This window comes from Melanostigma gelatinosum (genome assembly GCF_949748355.1).
Source record: "Melanostigma gelatinosum genome assembly, chromosome: 15".
Classification (NCBI taxonomy): domain Eukaryota; kingdom Metazoa; phylum Chordata; class Actinopteri; order Perciformes; family Zoarcidae; genus Melanostigma; species Melanostigma gelatinosum.
In genome coordinates, this window is record NC_136648.1 from 55,001 (window position 1) to 80,961 (window position 25,961).

At 43.9% G+C, this 25,961-nt stretch overlaps 1 protein-coding gene across 1 annotated transcript in view; it reads right to left on the reverse strand.

Annotated features, from left to right (window-relative positions):
* Positions 1-10,169: 10,169 nt before the first annotated feature.
* Positions 10,170-25,961, reverse strand: part of amph (amphiphysin) — a 33,773-nt gene continuing 17,981 nt past the window's right edge. The window contains exons 10-21 of the mRNA XM_079285783.1: positions 25,215-25,353; positions 22,805-22,924; positions 22,589-22,672; positions 22,081-22,107; positions 21,789-21,812; positions 16,838-17,062; positions 14,942-14,983; positions 12,469-13,188; positions 12,177-12,227; positions 11,609-11,797; positions 11,356-11,457; positions 10,170-11,242 (exon numbers count right to left, since the gene is read on the reverse strand). Of these exons, the coding sequence (XP_079141909.1) occupies positions 11,138-11,242; positions 11,356-11,457; positions 11,609-11,797; positions 12,177-12,227; positions 12,469-13,188; positions 14,942-14,983; positions 16,838-17,062; positions 21,789-21,812; positions 22,081-22,107; positions 22,589-22,672; positions 22,805-22,924; positions 25,215-25,353 (1,828 nt within the window). The 3' untranslated portion in view covers positions 10,170-11,137. The remainder of the gene's footprint in view (positions 11,243-11,355; positions 11,458-11,608; positions 11,798-12,176; positions 12,228-12,468; positions 13,189-14,941; positions 14,984-16,837; positions 17,063-21,788; positions 21,813-22,080; positions 22,108-22,588; positions 22,673-22,804; positions 22,925-25,214; positions 25,354-25,961) is intronic.

Genomic DNA, 25,961 nt, shown 5'->3' on the forward strand with positions numbered 1-25,961 from the left:
CTTATTCATTGGACCCCAGAGACGGCTAATAAAATCCTCCATTCTTGGATGTCACAGTTAAACTGAGACTAGGGGGACCTAGAGTGTCTACTCAGCCCCACTCTAACATTTTAAATCTGTCAACTTCCTTTTTTTAACGGAGGATGAAGAAAGGCTGCTAGAGAAGGGCCTCTTTTTTATTCCAACCCCACTAGTGGTGGATAGACAGGAGCTTAGAAGAGATCTACACAGGTACCACAGACGGTTGAGGCTGCTAGACCACTTTAATTACAGTATGGATGTCTCTCGAGAGCCATTCATTAACCCTTCTACTTGGGAACCGGAATGGGCTCGGGTCACAGAGCCTCTGAAGAAACTTATTAGGCGAGATGTCCGGGATCTGGAGAGGATCCACTGTAATAGTGAGAGAGAGAGCAATTTAACAACAGGGGAAAGAGAGGCACTTGACCAACTAAAAGCAAACCAGGAAATAGTAATCAAACCTGCGGACAAGGGGTCAAAAATCGTTATAATGGACAAACATCAATACTTAACTGAAGCGTACAGACAGCTTAATAACACAATACATTACTTACCTTTAACCTGCTCCTTGCAACTGGATACTCAGAAACAGATTCGGGAGATTGTGGGAGGCCTGTATGAGAAGAAATTCATTACAGCTAAACAAAGGTACTACCTGTCTGGTGAGGACCCTCCACGTCCACGCAAATTCTACCTCTTGCCTAAGATCCATAAGGATCCAGAGACCTGGACGGTCCCACATCAGGTTCCTCCCGGCAGACCTATTGTTTCTGACTGTGGAAGTGAATCATACAGAATAGCAGAGTTTGTCGATCATTATATCAACCCCTTGTCGCAAAAACATGAGAGCTATATTAAAGACACCTATGAGTTTGTGACCAAACTTAGATATATCATGGTGCCACCTGGTGGAATGCTTTTCTCTGTGGATATTGACTCTCTTTACACCAACATAGAGACTCAACTGGGCCTGAAAGCGGTACGAGAGATCCTCAGGAAGTACCCTGACCCCACTAGGCCGGATGAGGCCCTCCTCACACTTTTGGAACTAGGCCTTGTGAAAAATGACTTTGAATTTAACTCTGAATGGTATCTCCAGGTCCATGGAACTGCGATGGGGAAGAAGTTCGCCCCGGCCTACGCCAACATTTATATGGCAGACTGGGAGCGTACAGTCTTCCCCAAGTGCAGCAAACTTCCAAGCTTCTATGTCAGATACCTGGATGATATCTTCGGGATTTGGAGTCATTCCAAGGCCGACTTCTCTGATTTCATTTCGGTTCTTAACAACCACCACCCCTCCATCTCGGTTAAATATGATTTACAACAAGACAAAATTCCATTTTTGGATACCGAGGTGTTTCTGATTAGGAGGGAAAATGGGGAGGGGAGCCTGGGAACGAGGGTGTATTTTAAGCCGACCGACACCCACGCACTGTTACACAAGTCCAGTTACCACCCGAAACACACCTACCGGGGAATTGTGAAATCACAATTAATAAGGTTTCGTAGGATTTGTACGGTAGCGGGGGATGTCGAGTCTGCGACAATGACCCTATTCCGGGCCCTGAGACGTCGGGGGTATAGCAGGACCTTCCTCCGGGGGATTAAGGTTGATGTCCAGCGGGACTACCAACTAAGCCTGAAACCCAGGGGGGGGGATGATAACCATCACCTGCTCCCCTTTGTCTCCACCTTTTCTCCTGCCTCCAGGACCTTGAATGTCAAGGTGAAAAAGAACTTTAAGAGGGTACAGGACGAAGTGGAATCACTTTTGGATTTCAAAATTATAGCAGCGTTTAGAAGAAACAAAAATATAAAAGATCTTCTCGTACATGCCTCCCTGGGCGGAAAACATAAAAAAGACAAGCATAATAGACACTTTAAAAACACTAAATTCATGGTGAACCAACACACTCACTTGAGTGCACCCGTTTGGCACCTGACCAAACCAGGGTCAATGAATTTGGTGTATTGTATCGAGTGTGGGGTTTGTAACAAACTGTATATTGGGCAAACCAAGAACAGTTTAATTCTAAGACTGAAGCAACACCTCAACTTGATCGACAAAATGAATAAAGTAACTCACCTCTACGAACACTTTAGACAACATGGGAGGGAAAACCTCCTCATCATGGGGCTGGAGTCAGGATCCTGGTGGTCGGATAGACAGCGACTGGCTAAAGAAAGACAGTGGATTAATAAACTTAATACAGTTTATCCACATGGTCTTAACCAAAATAATTAGAGCCAGTGGATCAAAACGATGGACTTACCTCCTCTGATGAGGGTGGGGACACCTGAAAATATGAAAAAATATACAATACAAACCCCTCTTGAGAAATACAAGTATTAATGCCGATATTTTGTGTGCCCGTGCCCTCTGACTGCCTAAAGGCAGCCAGACCCTTTTTTTTCCCCTGCACCTAACCCTAACCCTAACCCTAACCCCTAACCCTAACCCTAACCCTAACCCTAACCCTAACCCTAACCCCTAACCCCTAACCCTAACCCTAACCCTAACCCTAACCCCCCTAACCCTAACCCTAACCCGCAGCAGGCTCACACAATCTCCTGAGGAAGCCGATACTAGGCGAAACGTCGAGACCACTCTCTCTCCTTTTTAAACTTTTTTATGGCAAGCTTTTGGACTTTGTATTTTTAAAGTCTAGATCTTTTAAAACTGGGACAGCGATTGCCTTTTTTAGCCACCTAAACCCGCACGATGGCTGCACATCTTGTAAAACGCAGCTAAGAAGGCTTGGAGCAGGACAAGGCCGAGGGTGAGTCACCTGAATTCAAACAGCAAGAGTGTGCACACTGAAGACATCTGCCAGGATTCACCAAACTCGGAGCCTTTGACTCTTTAACTGCTGAACATTACACCCTGCTGTGTATACCTTGGAATACAAGGGGATCTACTACAACACTCTGATCCCTGAACGTGAGTGCCCGGTGGTGGGTTTTTAAATTGGCTGCAACCAGTTCCTAGTTTTAAAACTCCTTTTCTTTTTGCTACAGTGTTAAAAGTATTTAAAAAGAATTGCCTTTTCTCTTTTAACTGTTCTTTCTTTATTCTCGTCCATCTTTCTTGGATTGATTGAATTATTTGAATTGTTTTTGTTTGTTATCCCTTTTAGCAGCTCAACAAATGACTCTTGTTTTATTTTGTGACTGAAAGTCCCACCCTGTCTCCGGGTCGGAATCGGACTGATACACGACTTCTCTGTGGAAGACACCGGCAATCCAACTGGAAACCCCCCCCCCCCCTACAACCTTTCAACTTTCTTTCCAGCCCTACAGCATGACCCACCCAGCAATAACTCTTACAAATAGATTTAATCCACTGGTTTCTGCCCCTGGGGTGGAGGTGAGCGATGTTTCACACCGCTCTTCCCTCCCCCCCAGGGGTCAGAACCAACAGCCTCCACACACACATAAGACACCCTCAGACATTCACACACATACCAAAACCTACTTTAAAATACTTCAAGCCATCCATCATTCAGAAATTCTTAACAACACATTTAACACCAACACATTTCCACAGGGCATGATGAGGAAGGTGAAAAGACTTACCTCCTTCATCAAGCCCGCATCACCAACTGAAATAACATATCTCAAGGTTCAGCAGAACACGGATAACTGGATGCACACAAACATGACAATACTTAGGGAACACTACGATACGGTGATTGCTTTGGGGCTGGAAACAATTCCTCTTTTTAACCAGGTCATTTTTGACAAGGCGATTCAGTGGGGGAGAGCGAGATACCGGAGGAAGCTCACCCCCTCCTCCATCAACACACTGCGGGACATCATATCGAAGGTCCCGCCAACGGAGGAGGCTGCTTCCCTTGGTCCGCTCTCCCTCCAGGACTTTCCTCCACTCCCAACACCAGCCAACCTACCTTTCCAGCAACCCCACCTTCTTCAACCTTCTCCCCCCTCTTCTTCTCCCCCCACCTCCTTACCTCGCACTCCCTCCTTTTTTCCACCTGCCACTATCCCCACTGCCCGCTCTTCCTCCCCCCACCCACCCCATGCTTCCCCACCCCCTCTCTCCCAATCCAATCCCACCTCAACTCACCGAGACCTCTGTACCCCTGGAGAGGACACGGGTGGGCCTGATGTGGGGACAGCCCAGCAACCCAGACGCAACCCCGGACGGGAGGTGAAAATACAATTCCATGCCCTCCCCCAGAGACAGCCCCAACGTCTACTGGCCCCACGGGTTGTCCCTTCCGTCGACCCACCTGCACCCCCCTCCTCCTCTCCCCCCTCCTCCTCACATGTATGCTTACTCAGTAATGTTGCTCTACCATGCAGTAACACAATCTCATCCTCTCCATTGACAGAAATAACACCCGGACAGCAGAGGGAGCCAGTGCTGGTTGCCGTCGGGCCCGCTAACACGCAGGCGGGCACTGAGGTGGACAACGGACTCATGATGATGAAGGGAACAACAAAAAGCGAAAAGCTGACTTCATCCCCAACACCTGAGTTGTCCACCTCAAACCACAGCAGGGGCTCGGCGGTGCCACCTGGCTCCCCAGGACGGCTAGAACCCCACAAACACCCCCACACCCATAGAAAATCACAAGACTGGTCGCTGGACGTGCGGAAGACGACCCTGATTGTTGGGGACTCGAACCTCGCACGCATCCCAACATTTAGACATCCACACATACAGATAGATAGTTACCCCGGAGCCACCCTTTACCATATCACAGACGTATTTAAGAAACTCCCTCCTCAGTTAGACACAGTACACATCATTCTCTCAATAGGCCTCAATAACTGTTTGGCAGAGAACCATCTCCTCACCATGCAAAAACAACTCGGACATCTGTGGAGGACCAGCCAACTCACTTTTCCCAACGCCACCATCTACATCCCAATTATCAACTTTTCGGACACACTGACACCCAGAAAACAAACACTTCTCACCCAGTTTAACACTTTCATCGCTAACAAATACAACTTCATTCCGGAAATTAACCCACTTCTCTTTCACGTCAACCCAAAAGATGGTATTCACTGGACAGCGGAGACGGCCGGAGTGTTGCTCAGGTACTGGAAGCAACATTTAAACATGTAACTGGGGAGGAATGTAATCATACATCTCCCCATACCTCCAATATCACCAACCTCTGTTCTACCTTCTCCCTCACGGCCGCACAGCTGGAGATACTGGAAAAAGGTCTCACTTTCATTCCCACACCAAGACCTCCCACCCGACCGGAGCTCAGGGGGGATCTCCACACCTTTCACAGGAGGCTGAAACTGATCGACCACTTCTGGGGAGCACAGGGGCGGGAGCCTGTACCCTTCACTGGACCGTCCATCTGGGAACCACGCTCGGACACCATCTCACCAGTAATCACACAATTAATTCACATGAATTTACAAACACTCACACGATGGCGTCCCCCTACACACACGCAATCCAACATTAGCCAGGAACATCAACGCATCATTAAAACACTTAGCAACAACAAACACATAGTCATCAAACCAGCAGATAAAGGGGGACAAATAGTTTTACAGGACAGACACAACTACATTTTAGAAGCCGAAAGACAGTTAAATGACAACACATACTATAAACCACTTACACATTCTATACAACTAGAAACACAACAACTTGTAAGGAACATTACACATAGTCTACACCATAACAAACATATCACTGCAAAACAAAAACAATACCTGGACGGTCCAGATGAACCCAGGCCTCGCCTCTTCTACCTTCTCCCCAAGATCCACAAGCCTCCTGGGACGTGGACGGTCCCCTCTGTTGTTCCGGTCGGCCGCCCCATTGTCAGTGACTGTAGCTCCGAAACATATAGAATAACAGAATACATAGACCATTTCATCAACCCACTCTCCAGACTTCATCCCAGTTATCTTCAAGACACCTACCAGTTTGTTAATAAAATAAAAAACCTTCAAGTACCCGGTCACACTTTCCTTTTTTCCATAGACATAGACTCCCTTTATACGAATATTGAAACACCACTCGGCCTTGCTGCCATTCAACACATTTTCAATAAACACCCAGATCCAGCCAGACCCGACAAAGAAATCATACAGTTACTACAAATCACCCTCACCAGAAATGACTTCAAGTTCAACAATAAACACTATCTCCAGCTGTGTGGCTGTGCAATGGGCCGGAAATACTCACCATCGTATGCTGACATCTACCTGGCCCATTGGGAGGAGGAGGCCTTCACCAAAATGCAATATAAACCCCTCCTGTACTTCCGGTACCTGGACGACATCTTCGGCCTCTGGAATCACACAGAACAGGACTTTCATACATTTCTGGACACCCTCAACTCACATCATCCCAGGATCAAACTCAAACACAATATCCAGGCAGACACGGTCGAGTTCCTCGACACACGGGTCTTCTTCCGTGACTCCGGCGACCAGCAGAAAACACTAGCCACTAGGGTATATTTTAAGGACACTGACCGCCATGCACTCCTTCACAAGTCGAGCTATCACCCCAAGCACACGTACAGAGGTCTCATCAAATCCCAGCTGATCCGCTTCCACAGAATCTGCACCTTCCCGGAGCATGTGGAGGAGGCTACCAGCACCCTCTTTGGTGCGTTGAGGCTCAGGGGTTACTCGAAGCGCTTCCTCAGAAGTACTAAGGCGGAGGTAGCCGGCACCTTCAACAACAACACCCAGGTGCGTCCGTCCGACCTATCCCTTGTCCCCTTAATTACAACCTTCTCAGATGGGACACACAACTTTCTAAAGACACTGAGAAGCAACTTCCAGGGGACGAGGGAGGACTGTGCCGCCCTGGTTGGGTGCCGGATGATCTCCGCCTTTCGTAGGAATAAAAACCTAAAGGATATCCTGGTCCACACTGACCTGAACAAAACAGAGACCAGGAGGGAGGCGCTTCGAGGTTCGGAGATCGGTTTTATGCGTCTCCCCCACGTTTTTAACCCCCAGAGCAAACTCGGTTTTAACTTGGGGCAGGCCCTGCCACCCACAGCATCGAATGTGGTTTATGCTCTTAGATGCGGGGCCTGCCACAAACTATACGTGGGGGAGACAAAGAATGAGCTGCACCTTAGAATTAAGCAGCATTTTTATATGATCAATAGTGGGAATGGTACCAGCGTCCTATATGCACATTTTAAACTCCATGGCTCACATGGTCTCCAAAGTGTGGGCCTGGAGAGCAGCGGGCAGTGGAGCGGGGCACAGCGGCAAGCAGCGGAGAGGAAATGGATCCACAGACTGGGTACTATAGACCCTCACGGGCTGAACGAAAAATACTAACTCCCAGTCTGTTTTTATTGGAGCCTCGCCTGCCATCCCTTTGTCCCTTCTCTCACCCCCATTACATCTCCAGCAGGGTATTTATCTTATATTATATACATGTTTATTTATTTATTAATATTTTATATATTTATACTTGTCTTTCACGTTTGGTTTTAATATATTATGCATGTTTTTATTCACCCGCTTAACGATTTTAATTGTGTATTATTGTTAAATTATTTATTTATATTTTTAATTATCTGATTATTTATTTATTTATTTTAAATCTTCCCATGTTGGAGATGCACCCTATGTCCTTCCCTCCCCCCACAGGCAGACGAGGCCCATTTTTTAGATTCCCAACCGTGTGGCTGAAGTTGGAGGGGGTTATTTGGCATAATTTTAGACATGTTTCCAATTTTGTATGTTTTTTTACATTTTAAAGCACTTAATTTTTAAAAGCACTTATCTATTTATTTTTTTTTTTTTAAGTTTTAGATGTGTGTGTGTGTTTACATTTATTATATGTTAAATTATCTTTTTATATTTATATAATTATTGTGCCTTTTAACCTCCCTTCCCCTTTTAGCATCTCCTCTCCGTCTGTCCCGCTGGCGGTTGCTCTGCTGTCAGGCTGTTTTTAATAAAATTGTCTAATTGTTTTTTAATTGTTTTTTATTAGGGTTTTTTTAAAAGCCTTTTTAAAGGACAGCCCCCTTGTGCCAGTGCCCCTCGTGGCCCTCTTAGGAGGGCCCCGCTCTTAACTAAACCTAACCCTAACCCCTAACCCCTAACCCCAACCCCAACCCACCCCAACCCCAACCCCAACCCTAACCCTAACCCTAATAAACAGATCTCTGCCAAACATAAGGGTACTTACCTTCAACTTACCTGATTTCAGGACTGGAGTTTGGGGTGGGGTGATCCGCGGGTGGACGCCAAAATAAAAACTTAAAAATGCTGTCCAGTGGCCTAAAGGAAAAACAACAGAAAATAGTCATTTTATTTGGAGGCGCAAGAGGGAGCAGGATAAAACTGTATGTGCCCGTGCTTTCTGCCTACCCCTATGGTAGGCAGAATTACTTTTTTCCCTAACCCTAACCCCTAACCCCTACCCCTAACCCCAACCCCTAACCCCCAACCCCCAACCCTAACCCCTAACCCCCTAACCCTAACCCCCTAACCCTAACCCCCTAACCCTAACCCCCTAACCCTAACCCCCTAACCCCAACCCCTAACCCCAACCCTAAACCCAAACCCTAAACCCAACCCCTAACCCCTAACCCCCAACCCCAACACTAACCCCAACCCCTAACCCCAACCCCAACCCCTAACCCTAACCCTAACCCCTAACCCTACTACCGGATGACCCAGCACACTGGACACCAACGACTGCCTTGGAGATGCTAGAGTGTTGGCTCAAACAGTTGATGTAGGAGTTGGGGCGCAGAGAATATGTAGCTACATACTAATGGACAGATCTCTGCCAAACATAAGGGTACTTACCCTCAACTTACCTGATTTCAGGACTGGACTTTGGGGAGGGGTGATCCGCGGGTGGACGCCGGAAGGAAAACTCAAAAATGTTGTCCAGCGGCCTAAAGGAAAAACAAAAATAGTCATCTTATTTGGAGGCGGAAGAGGGAGCAGGATACACTGTATGTGCCCGTGCTCTCTGCCTACCCCTTTGGTAGGCAGAATTACTTTTTTCCCTTACCTAACCCTAACCCCTAACCCTAACCCCTAACCCTAACCCCCTAACCCAACCCTAACCCTCGTGGCCCTCTTAGGAGGGCCCCGCTCTTAACTAAACCTAACCCTCCCAATTAACCCTAACCCCTTAACCCTAACCCCAATATTTTATTATGCACGTGTGATAATTTATGTACAGAAATTATTTGGTCATACATTTTTGTAATTCAGTCATTCTCAACAGCCATAACAGACACAAAAATTCAATGCATCACATTATGTGGTTCAGATACAGCTGCCTGTGATTATACACTTGGCCAGTAGGTGGTTTCGTGTGCACATGAAGCTTCGAGAAATTAACCCTTTCTTGAACCAATTGGCTGAAGTGGTTCGATGCCTCATGAGGCTTCATCTCACCATCACTAACGACCGCCAAACGGTCCAGATCCCGGACAAGCCTCAAACTGTCACGACCTGGCTCTGACAGTCATAACCTAATCAGGGAGATGCAGACAGGTTACCAAAAGCAAAGCGTTTTATTCGACATAACAATACATCAAACGACAAAGGTGGCTGGAAAGAGCCGTTCTCGTTCCTCCATGGGGTGATAGGAGAGCGGAGCCCTGTTGCCAGGAAGGCGGAGCTTTATACTGGAGCACTGGCCCAGGTGTCTCCAGTCTGCAATCTCCCGGATCCTGCCATTAAAGGGACACGCACACAAACCAGGAATATGGCAGGGAACCGTCACAACACCCATACCAAAGGAAGGAGCCACAGTCTCCAAATTGAATACACATCAGACATAAGACAAACACACACAAGAAATTTAAAAAAAAGTTTTAGACGATTGGAGCATCATCAATTTGATGATCGTTGTTATTACCCCCTTACCTGCACTCGGTCAAAGTACATATGGTTGGGGGGATGCTGAGTGACATGCGCAATCCTGTGCCTTGCCTTAGATATCTATTCAACTGCGGAGTCGATGGACGACGCGGGGAGATCTATGGGTATACGATTTCACTCAAACTTAAACCACGCACACAAAATAAAGATTTCATGGACAATGCATGATTCTCCAATCACCCAATTCCAAAGAAAAATTTGACAATTTCTATCTCAATAACTCTTATTTATTGACCATGACAAATATTTATGGAATGTGCATCACAAAAAGGTCTAAATTAAGATTAAACTTTAATATCAAAGGAAGTGACATCATATTTGTTCATCTAAAGAACTATAGCAATATGAGACCTTAAATATATCAACAACATAGATTGCATATTGCATTTGTTAATAGCTTACCTGTGATCATACACTTATAGTTTTCTGGTTGGCTCCGTTTCTTGCAAATACAATTTTAATAACACATGTGACTTATACAGCTAAACATTAATATTTGCAATTGTGGGAATATTTTTTTGCAATACTTACTTTGATAAAAGATTTGAGATTTTCATGCTGGATGTGCACTGCTTTCTTTGTCAATGCTCAGATGATAAATGTCTCATTCTTTTGTCAAGAACAAAGCAACACTTGTTACTGACTTAACTCATCACCACATATGCCAAAGAAAAAATCACTACATACGCTCAACAATGATATAATAGAAACACACTCAGTAATTCAAGGGCTACAGTTATGACAAGTCTCAAAATAAGAATGTTACACTTGAGAACATTGAAATAGAACACAGCACTACAGATTCTTGAATAGCAGAGCAACATAACAAGTACAACACACTTGGTGCAAAGAAGGCTTTTCTTTTTCTTTCTTCAAAAACAATAGCTTTTTGTGTGCCTGAACATGTAGAAATTGCAACATTCCCAATGCATTATACTTTTTTTTTCTTTAAAAAGCAACAAAAAAGATCTCAATTCCAGAGAAGGGTAGACCATACTATCACATCATGCTTAGTAATTTTCAGTTATACTAGGAATAGTACTACTTTTTATGACCATGAATTTTAGTTTTTGTAGATTGTAGAGTTTCAAACCATTGTGTTGTCCAGCAGACCGCTGCAGCAGGTTACAAGGTGTTTTAGGTGTCGGCTACATGCTGACTGGACAGCTTGGACACAGATGTCTCATATTTCTGCTCATTTCTCTCCACAAGCTGAAGAGACTTCTTACTCCAAATGCTGTATGAAGTTTTCTGGGAATAGTCCTTTGTGAGCACCAGTGCCAAGTATTAACCACTCACTTTCTTTGATTCCTGTGAGCCAGCCGGCATCCTGCAACAACCACAAAATTACTATCAGCCTAAATTACTGTTGACATTATGTTCATTCCTGTATGCTGGTGGCTTTTAATTGCCAGACCAAAATGTCTCACCACCACTTCTCACCTGATCCTCTACTGAAGCAGTGGGAACCACCAACACCACATCACCTCTTTTAAGTTCCAGCTCATCTGAATTTGCAGCCTCAAAGTCATGCATTGTCTCCACCTGCAGGAAGAAAAACATCATCACCCCTCTGCTGACAACAGGTTGAGCATGTAAATTATTCATGTTGAAAAAAACATTACAGCACATCAACTGTGTATTTTAGAATTATCTGCTTTAAACGTTAGAAGTTGGTTTCTGGAGGAAGACCCGCCTTGTAGAGGAAGTCATCAGGGAGTCCCGACACTCCACCAGATTGATTCATGTGTTTGATGGTCTGGTTTTCAGCTGTTACACCGTTGTCACTGATGAGAGTGGGAGAGATGATGTCAGCATCACGGTCGTCATCTCCTTCATTACTGGAGGCCGGCTCGACCACCACGGAGGGGATTGGCATCTTTTCCTGAAGACAAAAAAAATGTAATCTCACATTAGTAACCTTTCACTTTCTCTGAGTTATAATAATAAATAAATAAAGAAGCATAACTGAATGTTTTACACTTAATTATATCTAAATTAATTATGTATTGTATCGCCACGTTACTGATCATAATTTAAAATTCAATGAAGAACATGTTGTAGTGTCTGATTGGGTTAGTTGATTGTCTATTCATGGTCATGTTAATGTTAATGGTCAAGGGTTAATACTTTCAGACAGTGGGTTTAAATTTATTATTGATTATTACAGACCCATTCAGAATTGAAACACAATGATAATTAACTTGATTGCTTTTAATGCTTGTTTTGATTACCGGTCATAATGAAAGTTGAGTGATAGTTACCGATGGCGCTGCTTCACCTGCAGATGTTTCAGCTTCGTCAGCAGGAGGAATCTGTTTGCAAACAGAATTTTTTTCATGAAACAGGAACAGTCACATACGGAGTTAACACACATTCTGCTGCATATTAGTTGAAATGTATTCAAATATATTGATATTACTCAGAACACATCAGTTTGTATTTTGGACAAACATGCAATATAAAAATATTTCCCACAATTTCCATGTTAGACAGGGTTAGAATGATGATGATGATGGTAGTGATGATGGCTAGTGAGTATTTACTTCCACTTACATCAGGCTTGTCTTCCTTCAGGCTGCCAGAACCTTCTGCTATATCTTCCTCACCAGCAGAGGAAGCTCTAAATTCCTCCAACTCTCCTCCAGCTCCCACTGCTGGAGGTTGCTCACCAGCAGGTGGCGCTGGAAGCTCCTCACCAGCAGGTGGCGCTGGAAGCTCCTCACCAGCAGGTGGCGCTGGAAGCTCCTCACCAGCAGGTGGCGCTGGAAGCTCCTCACCAGCAGGTGGCGCTGGAAGCTCCTCACCAGCAGGTGGCGCTGGAAGCTCCTCACCAGCAGGTGGCGCTGGAAGCTCCTCACCAGCAGGTGGCGCTGGAGGTTGCTCACCAGCAGGTGGCGCTGGAAGCTCCTCACCAGCAGGTGGCGCTGGAAGCTCCTCACCAGCAGGTGGCGCTGGAAGCTCCTCACCAGCAGGTGGCGCTGGAAGCTCCTCACCAGCAGGTGGCGCTGGAAGCTCCTCACCAGCAGGTGGCGCTGGAAGCTCCTCACCAGCAGGTGGCGCTGGAAGCTCCTCACCAGCAGGTGGCGCTGGAAGCTCCTCACCAGCAGGTGGCGCTGGAGGTTCCTCACCAGCTGGTGGCACTGGAAGCTCCTCACCAGCAGGTGGCGCTGGAAGCTTCTCACTAGCAGGGCGAGATGAAGGCTTGTCTTGTTCCTCAGCAGCTTTTGTCACTGAGGCTTCTGGATCGTCGGTTGAGTCTGCGGTAACTTCATTCTTTTGTAAAGAAAGATAATGGTCAACCCTAAAATTATTTCTGTTGCATGAAACTTAATGTAAGGCTCAGAATTCTACATGTCTAAATGGACCATTCATGAATACTCATCCAGCTTTCATCTCTGCTTGTGTTGTTCATCTCAACATGCATAAAAGTTGAAAGTACTGCCCATACCGTACACAACACCTTTCATTTGCAAACCCGCAAAAACCTAGCTTTTCTTCCATCGACCTTCACCGACTGACTTTAACAATTTCTACGTCAACACCTTCTACCCGTCTCTTAGACCCCATCCCGACGAGGCTGTTTAAAGACGTTTTACCTGTAGTTAGCACCTCATTACTAGTTATTATCAATCTGTCTTTACTGCCATTACATTCTGTTACAGAGACTAGATAATTTGATTGGCATTAAAGGAAACGCGCTAAGCTGGTTTAAATCCTATTTATCAGATCAATCTCAGTTTGTAAATGATGAAACCTCGATGAACACCAACGTTAGTCATGGAGTTCCACAATGTTCTGTGCTTAGATCAATTTTATTCACCTTATATAGGCTTCCTTTCGGCAATATTATCAGAAAACACTTCATAAACTTCCATTGTTATGCAGATGATACTCAATTATATCTATCGATCAAGCCAAACGAAACCAACCAGTTCACTGATCCCATTATTACAAAAAATAGAAATGCCAGCAGAATGGTGGATAGGTGATATAAGAACTAGTTTACTATTTATAAATGATGCAAAAACAGAATGTAAATCTTTTCTTAATAATTTTTTTATATATATACTAGCTTTGGCTGTAACAGTTTGTCTATTTGTGCAGAACCGTCTAGGTACCGGGTCTAATGGTATATTCGATTGATGTACGTAATACAGAACTAAAGTCCACAAGTGCAAGTTCTGTCCGAAATATTTTAGCTGTAGGCCGTTAGCAAAAAAATGATATGTGGCTAACACAACAAGCTAACGCATAGATGTGCCGATCGCTGCAAGGAGGAAAAAGTAAACCTCGTCCTCATTACCACATTAGATGCAAAAACCGAATGGGATCCACCAATTGCAGAAGCAATCTGCATTTACATTGGCTTGGCGTTATGGCCATATTCCATAGTGCTGCTCAGATATAACAGAACTAATGACTCCAAATATTTACTCTGTGTGCTTTAACCACGTTACATTTATGTCACACTAGCGCACTGCAATACATACATGTTTGGGTGCTTTGAATATCTATTCAAGGTTAAGCTAATTGAAATACTGCTCCTAATGGGTTCATTTCATTTTTTTTATTATTCTACTTATTTCATATTTTTAGTTTAATAGCATAAACAATTATCCTTTTATAGCATATTTTGACCTGTTGCCTTTTGGAAACAGAGTAATACAGAAGTGTTTGTTGTTTTTATAATAAACATACTTTACCAAAGTTGCCCCAGCAGGAGGATTGTGTCCATCTTTGACACTTTCACTTCCATCTGTTCTATATAAATGAAAACTAATTGATCCGTATGCATTTGGTTTTCATTTCTGCAGTACCGATTATACCGATCAAATTATATTTTTGAGGTTACAAAGCACTATGGATCAAACAGTAAGAAGAGATACACTTGGCACAAATGTGGGCAAAAAGTACAATGTATATTGCAAAAAACTGATTGAAGGATAGAACTGCTGAACAGAAGAGTACATAAAATAAATGAATAGACCATTCCAAGTCGCAAGATGTACTTCAATTTAAAACTCACCATCTTATCAAAATCAGCAAAGAATGATGGGACAGTGGCATCCTTCAGGGAGCATGTATCAAAAGCAGAGAAGAAGAAGAGTCACAACTGCCAATCACAATCTGGAAATACATGATTGTTTTCATTCAGAGAAGAGAAGAAGAGTCTTTAGAGAATATGAAGATACAGGACGTACAGGGAATAAGGCTTCTGAGGGTCTGATGATGTAAGCATGCAGTTAGGGTCAATGTCTACTTTAAAGTAACTAACATCAGCAGCAACCTCTGACCTCTGCAGCAACTTCTAATCTTTGCAGTGACCTCTCACCTCTGCTCTGACCTCTTTGTTCCACTCAAAGACGAAAGATAAGTTCAGTAGTTAGACCTGGCCACTGACAGTTAACGAACATCTGAAAGATTGAAACTTACAGCTGGAGGGCTGAATGGCTAAATTACAATTAACTAATATCAGAAGTCCCTGTTGACTGAAATAGCTCTGAACAATCTGCAACTAAAATATGTGTAAATTGTAATCAGAACAGTTGAATTAATCTCTGCAAACTAATAATTTCAATGTTTCGATGGAGAATAGGTGCAAATTCAAGTTTAGTTTGAACAATTACCTGTGAAAATCCATTAAATGCATTGGTCACCTAAATTGAATTGCAAAGATACAAATTAGTGTTTGAAGGTAAAATAAGTCTAAGATGAGCTGTAACGATAGACTCGATGTGTGAATGAAAGAATCAAATGAACAAGCAGACAAAGCAGGCAAGAGGAGAAGTGGGAGGAGCTCAGGCTGGGATCCAGGTTTCTACTACTTTCTAACTACTTTCACTTCGGTTCTCAAACTGTGGGAAGGTAGAAGACAGAAAATGGGTTTTCATTTTTTTCTATTCTACCCTATACTAATCTACCACAATAAAGACGGGAGGAAGTCAAGTACCTCTTCCTTTTCTGTGTCTATCTCTTGGTACAACTTCCCAAATCTCCGGTTTGCAGACTCATCTTCGGACATGTCTGAATTTTCTGGTTCTTTGTGAATTATGGTAAGGACTACATCTTTAATTCCCTCTGCTGTTCCAGAGAAAGCAGCAGAAGCAAAGTTTTGTTGAGTGACAGAAGAGCCGAAGCCACTGTTGTGACTAACTTCCTGCCAGGACATGGCGTTGGAGGCAGGACCCTCAGTCTCTGAAGAGGCTGCTGGGAAAGTGCTGGCAAAAGGGTCTGTATCCCACCCACCTCTTCCATCCCAAGTGGGCACAAGTCCACTTTCTCCTGAGGTCGCAGCAAATGGATCAAATTCAAAATCCCCCCCCTTGTGAGCAAAAGGATCTAAATCAAACGCACCTCCTTCCTGTGTTACAGGTGAGGGAACTGAATCAAACAGACCTCCTCCCTGTGTTTCAGCAAAAGGATCTGAATCAAACGCACCTCCTCCCTGTGTTTCAGCAAAAGGATCACTATGAACTGATTTGAGATCAGTTACTTTTCCTGGCAGCTCTGCTGCATCGCTCTCTGGGGAATCTTGTTCTACTGATTGAGAACGATCTGCTGCTACACCATCATATCTACAACCCAACCCCTCTGAGACATTCACTGGGGGAAAATCTTCATATGAAAGTTCATCATCGGCACTCGCCCAGCCTCCCCCTTGACATCCATCTCCCCACTCCTCAGCGGTCTCATATTCAGACCCAGACCCATCTGGAGACCTGGACCACTTGTCCCCTCTGTCCTCTGTACTGTCCTCAATCTGTTCACCATACTCATTGGTAAATATCAGTCCTGGGGTGGACTTCCTGTGATCTTCCTGCCCTGCATCTCCCACTGAGTCTGACAGCCTTGTCTCAACTTCATCACCTCTAACTGCAGAGGAATGAAGGTCGGGGTTAGTTTGAGAGTTCCAGCTGCTAACCTCATCTTCAGCTTCTGTGGCTACCTCACTGTCCTGAGGAGGTGTAGCTGTGTCTGCATCTGGCTGCCAGCCGTCTGTCTGGGGCAAGTCCTGAGCCCCATTTGCCCCACCCTGTGCCCCCTCCAGCCCTACAGCAGGGGCCTCCACTCCTGGAGCAGCATCCTCATTTGCTGACACTGAACCAAAGTCAGCGGACCAGTTGGCGACGAAGCTGGTGTCTGCAGGCTGCTTGGGAAAAGCAGAAAATGTAGTGTTAAAGGTTGACCCCCCTGCTCTAAACCCACAGTTCTGAGTCAAACTGGATGCAAATACACAGTGTGTGTGCGTGTTTTTCAAGACCAAGACAGGAATGATGTGAGAATCTAGACAGGTTGCACATAGAATACAACTATGATCAGACTGTCTAACTAAGAGATGCATGAGACTCAGTTTTCTACTTAACAAATCTGTTAGTTCCTGACTGATGTTCTACAGGGTGAACATGTCATTTTACCAGTGGCAGGCTGTCAGGGCCTGCAAGGCCTTCTCTGTTGGCCTAAACAGAATCACAAAGCTATATCTATTTTATGATTTAATCATTTTTCTTAAATACACTTGTTGGGGTTCTGGCGCCACCTCCTGGCTGGTTGAGTCCCTCACATGGGCCTCCCCTCCTCACAAATGACCTAGGGTCTGATCCTTGCCCCCTTGAGATGACCACACCTCCACCTTCGGTCCACCGCGGAGGTGGACCTTTCATTGGCCGACAAGCCGTCTCCCGCTGTATGCAGAGACCCGCTTATAAGCGGCAACGCAGCCCAAAATCGGTCTCTTCGCTCTGGACTTCCATCTGGTCCCCAAGAAGAATCACCAGAGGACCCGATCGACCTCAACCCCCACTCATCTCAGCACGCACATGCCATTTCGCTGGTCGAAAACCGACCACGTCGTTTCTGAGTTAAGGCCTCGGCCCACGAGAAGCATCCTTCCTCCCACGCGCCGCTCCCCACCTTCGTGTACACGCCACGGTACTAGGGAGACCAAAACCTCTTCCTTCACCGACCATTACCGGGAGATATGAACCGACACGTGTCTCAGCCGACGTTGGAAACCACAGGCCCTCCTCTCTGCAGCGAGCCGGCCCGAAACAGCAGCCGCTCACCAGCGACGCCGAAACAGCAGCAGACTCACGCTTTTCTTTTTCCTCCTGGAGGAGGAAAAACCATTCATCGACAGCACTCTACAACGTTGCCACGAAGCATCTCATAGTAAGAGTTACGGTGTCTGGGCGTAGTTTAGCTTAAATTAACTTAAATTAAATTCAGGCCATTCATTTATATGTTATTATTCCCGTGTTTTTGTCGTGTTAAAGTCATTGTTTTCGTTTTGCTGAGAGATTGCGCAATCGTCGACGGAGCTCCGAGGCCCGTCGTACTGTGCGTTTCCTGTTTGACTGTTGCTTTTGGGATTATTTTATTTCATTTTTTGTTCTTGCTCTATTTCCTTGAATCGATTCTGTGAGTGAAGTGTGGAAACGCGACTATCGGGCATAAGTGTCGTCAGTTCGCGAAGCGACAACGCCAACTTGTGTGAGATACGATCGGCGATCCTCATTTTCACTACAACGCGACATCGCACACAGAAACTCTGATTCCTCTCTCTGCCCTTTTATTCCTCTTGTTTTCCGTAACTTGCACACACATAGAGCTCCGGATTGTGGGTGAAACTCTCACCTATTGTTCTAACACACGTGTGCGGCGACACACGCAACCACATATAGCTGACCCCCCTCCCCCCCACCCCCCTTCGCCATTTTGTCTAAGTCACTCGACTCCGCCTTCTGGTGGTAGGTTTTAGCTATAGCTCTTTAAGGCCCCTCCCTGTTTGTCGGCGTCACTCGACGCCGCCATCTTTGTAGTCTTTAGCTATAGCTTTAAGACCCCCCTTCCTTTCCACATCCAGACCCACACACACACACACATACTTGTATTACATACATCATCACCCATTTTATTCATTTGTTTAGATATTAGGCACATAAAATTGTATGATAGCGTTGTTGGTTGTGATATTAATTGATCTGATCACTTATTATTTCGATTTAATAAATTCTGTTATATTTTAAAGAGCAGTCGTTTGTGATTACTTGTGCATATTTGTGTAATAAGATCTGGATGTAGTAGCCCGTGTACGAACATAAACCTTCACTGTCACTTCGGATGTGTAGTCACACCTGACTATTGACATTACGAGTGGCCACTAATTATGAGACTTAGTTTATCGTTTGGTTATTAGTCTCTGTTTACAGGGTGGTGCCCCGTTGTTATTAATAATCATTAATAATTGTTACTTACATTAATAATTCTATTGATGTCAAAAATTCAGTTTCTTAAATGCTGATAAACCAAACACGCCCCTCTACGTTCCCAACACACTACATGTATTATAATTTATATAAATATTTTCCCCATTATCTTATTTTCTCATTGCACAGCTACGGTCTTCCTCAGTTGCTCTGCTTCCAGTGCAGCTTGTTTTAAGTAGAGCTTTTATCCAATCAGATTTCACCTCTGTGTCTCTAGGTAAGAAGTCTGTAAGTATGTGTTTCTTGTGTTGCTGCCTGTCTTGTCAACAGGTTTTAAATAAAGGTTAAAAAAAAGAAAGAAAAAAAAAAGAAAAGAGACCCAGTCCTGCAGACGGAGGCCTGCATCCATTTGCAGTTCAAGTGAACGGGGACGATATTGTTGATTGTCATATCCTTCAACCAATCAGATCTTTAGTTTGACATGTTGAGCGTATTCTTTGACGTGTCAGAGCCTGCTCGCCGGCCTATAATGACGTCAGCATTACGCTCAGTGTCTGCCGCGAGGTGCAGAGTGTGCTGTGATTGGTCAGTGGGCGAGCACGTGACTATCGTGAAACGAAGCTTAACAGCAGAGGTATGTCGGGTAGTGAACGACATCACGTGATGCAGCTCAGCCAATCAAATATGGGCATTCTGACTGAGTGAGATGAACCATGACACAGGGGGCTGAGATGAGGAAAGACACTGCAGAGCAGTACGTACAACGCTCAAGTTGTGAAACTAAAATCATAAGACGATCTCTTTGGGCCGTGACTTGTCATTAAGGAGTGATTGTGGGTCCCACAGCCAGATCAGCTGAGAACCACTGGCCTCCATGAGCGCAGAAAACATTATGTTTTCATGAATATAAGCTTCTGCATTCTCCAGATGCTCTAGTACAGGGATTCCCAAAGTGGGGTGCGCGCACCCCTGGGGGTGCGCGAGCTGCCTCTAGGGGGTGCGCGAGAGGAAAAGTGTAATGGCGGTCTGATGGTGTAATAATATTAAATATTAAAAAAAAATGTAATTTTAATTTAAAAACTGTCAGGTGGGACATCTGAAGCTATCAGTCGTAAAAGAGGAGAGGGACAGAGAGAGAGAGAGAGAGAGGAATCGGAGGCGAGGGGAACGGAGAGGTGCGTTATTGGGGAGAGACCGGGAGAAGAAATCGAGCCAGAGTCAGAGGAAGATGAGACGGAGGAAGGAGGAAGGGATTGCACAGACAAATCGGGAGCACATCGGCCCATCGCGGAGTCAAGGTGAAAAAAGAGGAAACGAGAGTGAGCATCAGACTGGGAAAAAAAGAGGAAATATGATGAAAAGTATCTGTGTCTGGGCTTCACTTGGATTGGCAACGCAGATTGCCCAAAGCCACAGTGCGTGGTGTGCAGTGAGGTTCTGGCTAACAGTCTGAAGCTCTTATTTACGTCGCCACCTGAACACCAAGCATGCCAGTGCAAGTCAAAAGCCCCTTACATTGTTTATATCGAAATTGGAGGAATTACAAAACAGCCAAAACAACTGCAGTCTCATTCATGTGTTGGGTCTATAAATGACGCACTACGGGCTTCATATCTGGTTACAGAAGAGCGAGAAAGGGGCTACCGCACACAATCGCCGAAGACGTGAGCTTGCCAGCTGCCAGAGAGATGGTGGAATGTATGATTGGGGAGAAAGAAGCAAAAAAGTTGGACATGATCCCGGTGTCCAACAACACTGTCGCGCCGCATCGATGCTTTGTCCGAAGACATCCTGGCTACATTAGTCGCTCATTAATTGTAAATTAAATGTGATAATCTGCCTCTGAGCCTGTGCGTGTGTGCTCGCGATCCGTATTGCTCTTTAAAAGTGACGCCTTGTGTCACTGAAAGTTATTGAAACTTTGTTGCAGTGTTTCAGGGCGTTTTCACACCTTCAGTTCGTTTGCTTTGTTCCGATTCAGGGATTAATATGATACAATGTTGCAGTTGCTCCTTTGTTCGGTTCACACTGCAACATTTAACAGCGGACTAAATCTTGTAAACAAATGCCACGCGCGAGCAAACTGTTCTCTCATTGGTCCGATTCTTATGCGGCTATGAAGGCTTAAAAGGCTCTGTTGCTTCTTTTTTTTTTTTTTTTTTATTAATGGGGGGGGGGGGGGGGGGGGTGCGCGAACCCGGTCTGGATGTAGAAGGGGGTGCGTGGCCTAAAAAGTTTGGGAACCGCTGCTCTAGTACTATTCAAACGTATTGCAAGTCTCGTACCGAACGTTACGTACATAGGTACGTACATAGGTACAGCCTTAGAAACTGATAATATCTGTGGCGCCATCATGTGGTTATAAGGTGGTATTTCAGCTGCAGGCCAACAGTGAAGGCCTAGGTATAAAATGCACGGCCCGCCACTGGATTTTACTGATGTTCTGCAGGGAGAACATGTGATTTCACTGATGTTTTAAAGTGAACATGTGAAAATATTGATGTTCTACATGGTGAATATCATCAGCGTGGGGACAGTGAGTTGAAATTAAAACTCACTCTTCATTAATAATTCATCGTGTTTTAGTGATGACGATGAACAGATGTGTAACTGTGTATAACAGTGTGTAACAGGTGTGTAACTGGTGTGTAACTGGTGTGTACTTACAGGTTGAGCTGTTTGAGCGTTTGCCTTAAAAAAAATCAGAAAAGCGTAGAAGATGGTTCAGAGACATCTACTCTGATCTGTGTACTGATGTAATGTATTCATTGATTTCTTTTTAGAAAAGTATTGATTCGTAAAGTTACTACACTAACTTCACTTTTACATTCATACCCCAACCTCCAAATATATCTAACTCTAAAAATGATCACATCATAAATTTAAAAGATGTTATTCAGTGTGCAGTGTAAATTCATATCTTTTAACAACTACAATTAAGACAGAAGACTTTACTTACCGACCACATATCCCAAGGCACAGCAGTCTGAAATAGGCAGAGCACATGTTGTTCATGTGGCTCATATTATAAACACATACCAGATACATATCAACATCTTATTATCAACTGGGATGGATTTGGAATGATGAACTGGACTTTTGAGTCTGACCACATCTTCACTTACTCATGTAGTCCACAGATATTTAGAAAATAATATATTCATGATTATAGTCTATGTTTTACTTATTTTTTGTATTTTGCTACAGTATCGAGAGATTAACGCTCATTTAAACACGAAACTCAACAGATTCCATAAGCAGGTGATCAGTGACCCGTCTACCTGAGACTGTGTCAAATTAAATATGCTGAGAGCAGGTAAATCATGTAAATCAGCACGCTTTGTAGTGATCTACTTCAGTCTCTTAGTCAACAGACCATTTTGTTGGTGCAACTTGGTGTTCTGGCATTGCTTTGTCCAATCAAACATATTCCAGTGTTCTTGATGTGAATGTCAGTTAAAGAGAACCTGAGGTATTGGAGAAACACTTTCATCTGGCTGAAAAGCATCAAAGTCCATGTCGAGAAGAGATTCTCCTGGTCTTTCATTGGGCTGTGGGCAGCAGCAACAACAACAACACCACACAAAGAGGTAAGCACGTGTATAAAAGCACACAAGGTACATATTATCTGCATCTGTTTGTTTTCGGAAATGTGAATGAACACAGAAGAGGACTCCACAGACCTGCGATGGTGAAGGTGCTGGTAAAAAATCTCCTCCAAACAGGTCGATGATCTGCTCTTCTGCCACCTCCTTGGTAGGTGTGGCTTTTGGTGGTGGAGGCACCGGCGGCCCCTTTTTAAGCTGCCAAAAAAAGAAAGATGTATGTTGTATAAATTGTAAAGTCCTCTGAGGCTAATTTGTGATTCGTGATTTTGGGCTATAATTGAATAGAATTATTGCAATTGCTTATTATCAGGCTGCTCTAACAGGTATCTGAAGACTCTTCAGTTGATCCAGAATGCTGCAGCACTTAGAGAAGAGATCATATTACTCCTATATTAGCTTCTCTGCACTGGCTCCCTGTATAATCTAGAATATAATTTAAAATATTTCTTTTTACCTATAGAGCCCAAATTGGTCACGCACCATCATAGCTTAAGGAGCTTATCGTACCATATTATGCTACTAGAGAGCTGCACTCCCTAAATTCAGGGTTACTTGTGGTTCCTAGAATCTTAAAAAGTAGAACAAGAACCAGAGTTTTCAGCTATCAAGCTCCTCTTCTGTGGAACCAGATTCCAGTATCAGTCCGGAGGGCTTAAGACTTTCCTTTTTGATAATGCTTACAGTTAAGGCTGGCTCAGGTTTATAGTTAGAGCTGGCTCAGGTATATAGTCAGAGCTGGCGCAGTTATATAGTTAGGGCTGGTTCAGGTTTGCCTTGGATCAGCACTAGATATGCTGCAATAGACCCAGACTGCTGGAGGACTTCCTTTGATACACTGAGCTCCTCTCGCCTCCTCTCCACTTTATATTCATGTCCCATTAATGCACAATACAAATTTTGCTTCTTCCCCGGAGTCTTTGTGCTTTTTCTCCTTACAGGATTCTATGGTTTTACCTGGACCCTGGTCGTGCCTTCTGCCATGTCCCTGCTGACACACACTGATATTATTATTATTATTATAGCTTTCATTAATGTGTTGGGGTTTGTTTTTTGTTGCTTCAGCTTAACATCATTTTGTTGAATTTGGTTAGTAAATTACACCTTTTAACATGTACTCCTCCCCATCAACCGACTTTTCAACATTTCAAAAGTTTTCCTCAGCCAAGCAACACCAATTTACCACCCCTTCATATTGGGTGGTGGCATGACATATACATATGTACACGCACATGACATATATACACATACATTACATATATACACACACATATTTGTCCAAATGCCTTTGACAAACATGTAACGCTATTAAAGGCCAACACTGAGTCAGTGTCTCGTGACCTTAACTATTCTAATCTCAGCCATCAACCTATGGTGTTATAAATTCACTCAACACATACAGTAAAACAGACAAATGTTACATGTTCACTCACCAGTTAACAGACAAAAAGAGGGCAGCAAAGAAAAACAGTCGCATAAAGTTACTGTGAAGTTCCAACAGTTGACTGAACCAACAAACAGATCTGATTAAAATAAAATATATAGAAACACTATATCTGCTGGTACAGAGGTTACAACAGTTATTTATCAATCACTCTTAAATAATCTACCAATCACTTTTATTAACCAATCATTGTTATACACATATATCATTATATAATTATCTATCAATCACTGTTAAATTGTCTTATTATGAGACAAATATTCTCAGTAAATATTTCATTTTTCGAGACCAATAACATTTGTTTTGAACCTCCGATGGAGATCTGGATCTATATACGATTAGGTCTCCCTGTGACGGAGATCTGGATCCGGTTAAGATTAGATCTCCCTGTGATGGAGATCTGGATCCAGTTAGGATTAGATCTCCCTGTGATGGAGATCTGGATCCGGTTAGGATTAGATCTCCCTGTGATGGAGATCTGGATCCAGGTAGGATTAGATCTCCCTGTGATGGAGATCTGGATCCAGGTAGGATTAGATCTCCCTGTGATGGAGATCTGGATCAAGTACAGATAACGTAAATCCATGATGAGATCTGGATCCAGATAGGGTGGGATCTACCTGTGATGCAATCTGGATCCAGATAGGGTGGGATCTACCTGTGATGCAATCTGGATCCAGATAGGGTGGGATCTACCTGTGATGAGATCTGGATCCAGATAGGGTGGGATCTACCTGTGATGAGATCTGGATCCAGATAGGGTGGGATCTACCTGTGATGAGATCTGGATCAAGTATGGATAACATATATCCATGATGAAGACCTGGATCCAGTCAGGATTTGATCTAATTGTTACTGAGATCTGCATCCAGTTATGGTAACATCTCCCTGTGATAGAGATCTGGATCCAGTTAGGATTTGATCAACCTGTACTGAATAATTGTATCAAGATAGGGTTGGATCTACCCATGATGAAGATCTGGATCCATTTACAATTACATCTACCTATGCTGTGAATCTGGAATGATTAAGCATGAGATCTACCTGTATAGGGGATTTGGGCCGCGGTGGTCCAGGTGAGATAGGGCGGAGCATGTGATTAGAGTTGGTGTCTGGACTCTCAGGTGGACTCTCATCTTCTGGTGGTGATGGGGTTCTGGCGAGTCGCAGTGGTCCTGAATCACTGCGGGACAAGACAGAATTCATGTGATCACATAGTGTCAGAGTCTTCTGACGGCCAATGTCAGATGTTATAAACAGACACCTGTATAGCAGGTGTTTGAATGTAATGCCATAAAGTGGACTAAAGTGTTCAACTGGCTTTCCTTGTCTAACTGTGCCTATATACTTTCAACTTAATGAACAAGTTTATTGGGAAAATACTATTTAGATGTCCCACAAACATAAACTTAACATTGTTTAAGGAAACATGAACTGGAAATCTTTCTGTGATGTTGTGCATACGTTTCCAACAATATATCTAACAGGTTAGACTCAGATGGTGATTGTATCTGTTTCTAAGTAGCAAAACATGAATGTTTTAGATGCACATATCACTGTAACTTTACATCATCTCTGAAGACATAACATTAAAACACACAGATGTGACCCAGTTAACTGAGATCAATGGACTTAAAACGCCTGAGATCGTCTTATCAAGAACATTCTCAAAGCATTATAACAATCTGAAAGATGATTCGATCACACAGAAAAATACACACTTGATCATTTCCGTGAAATAAAATCAAATATTTTACAAAACTACGATAACGTTTGAAAATGAAGATTGAC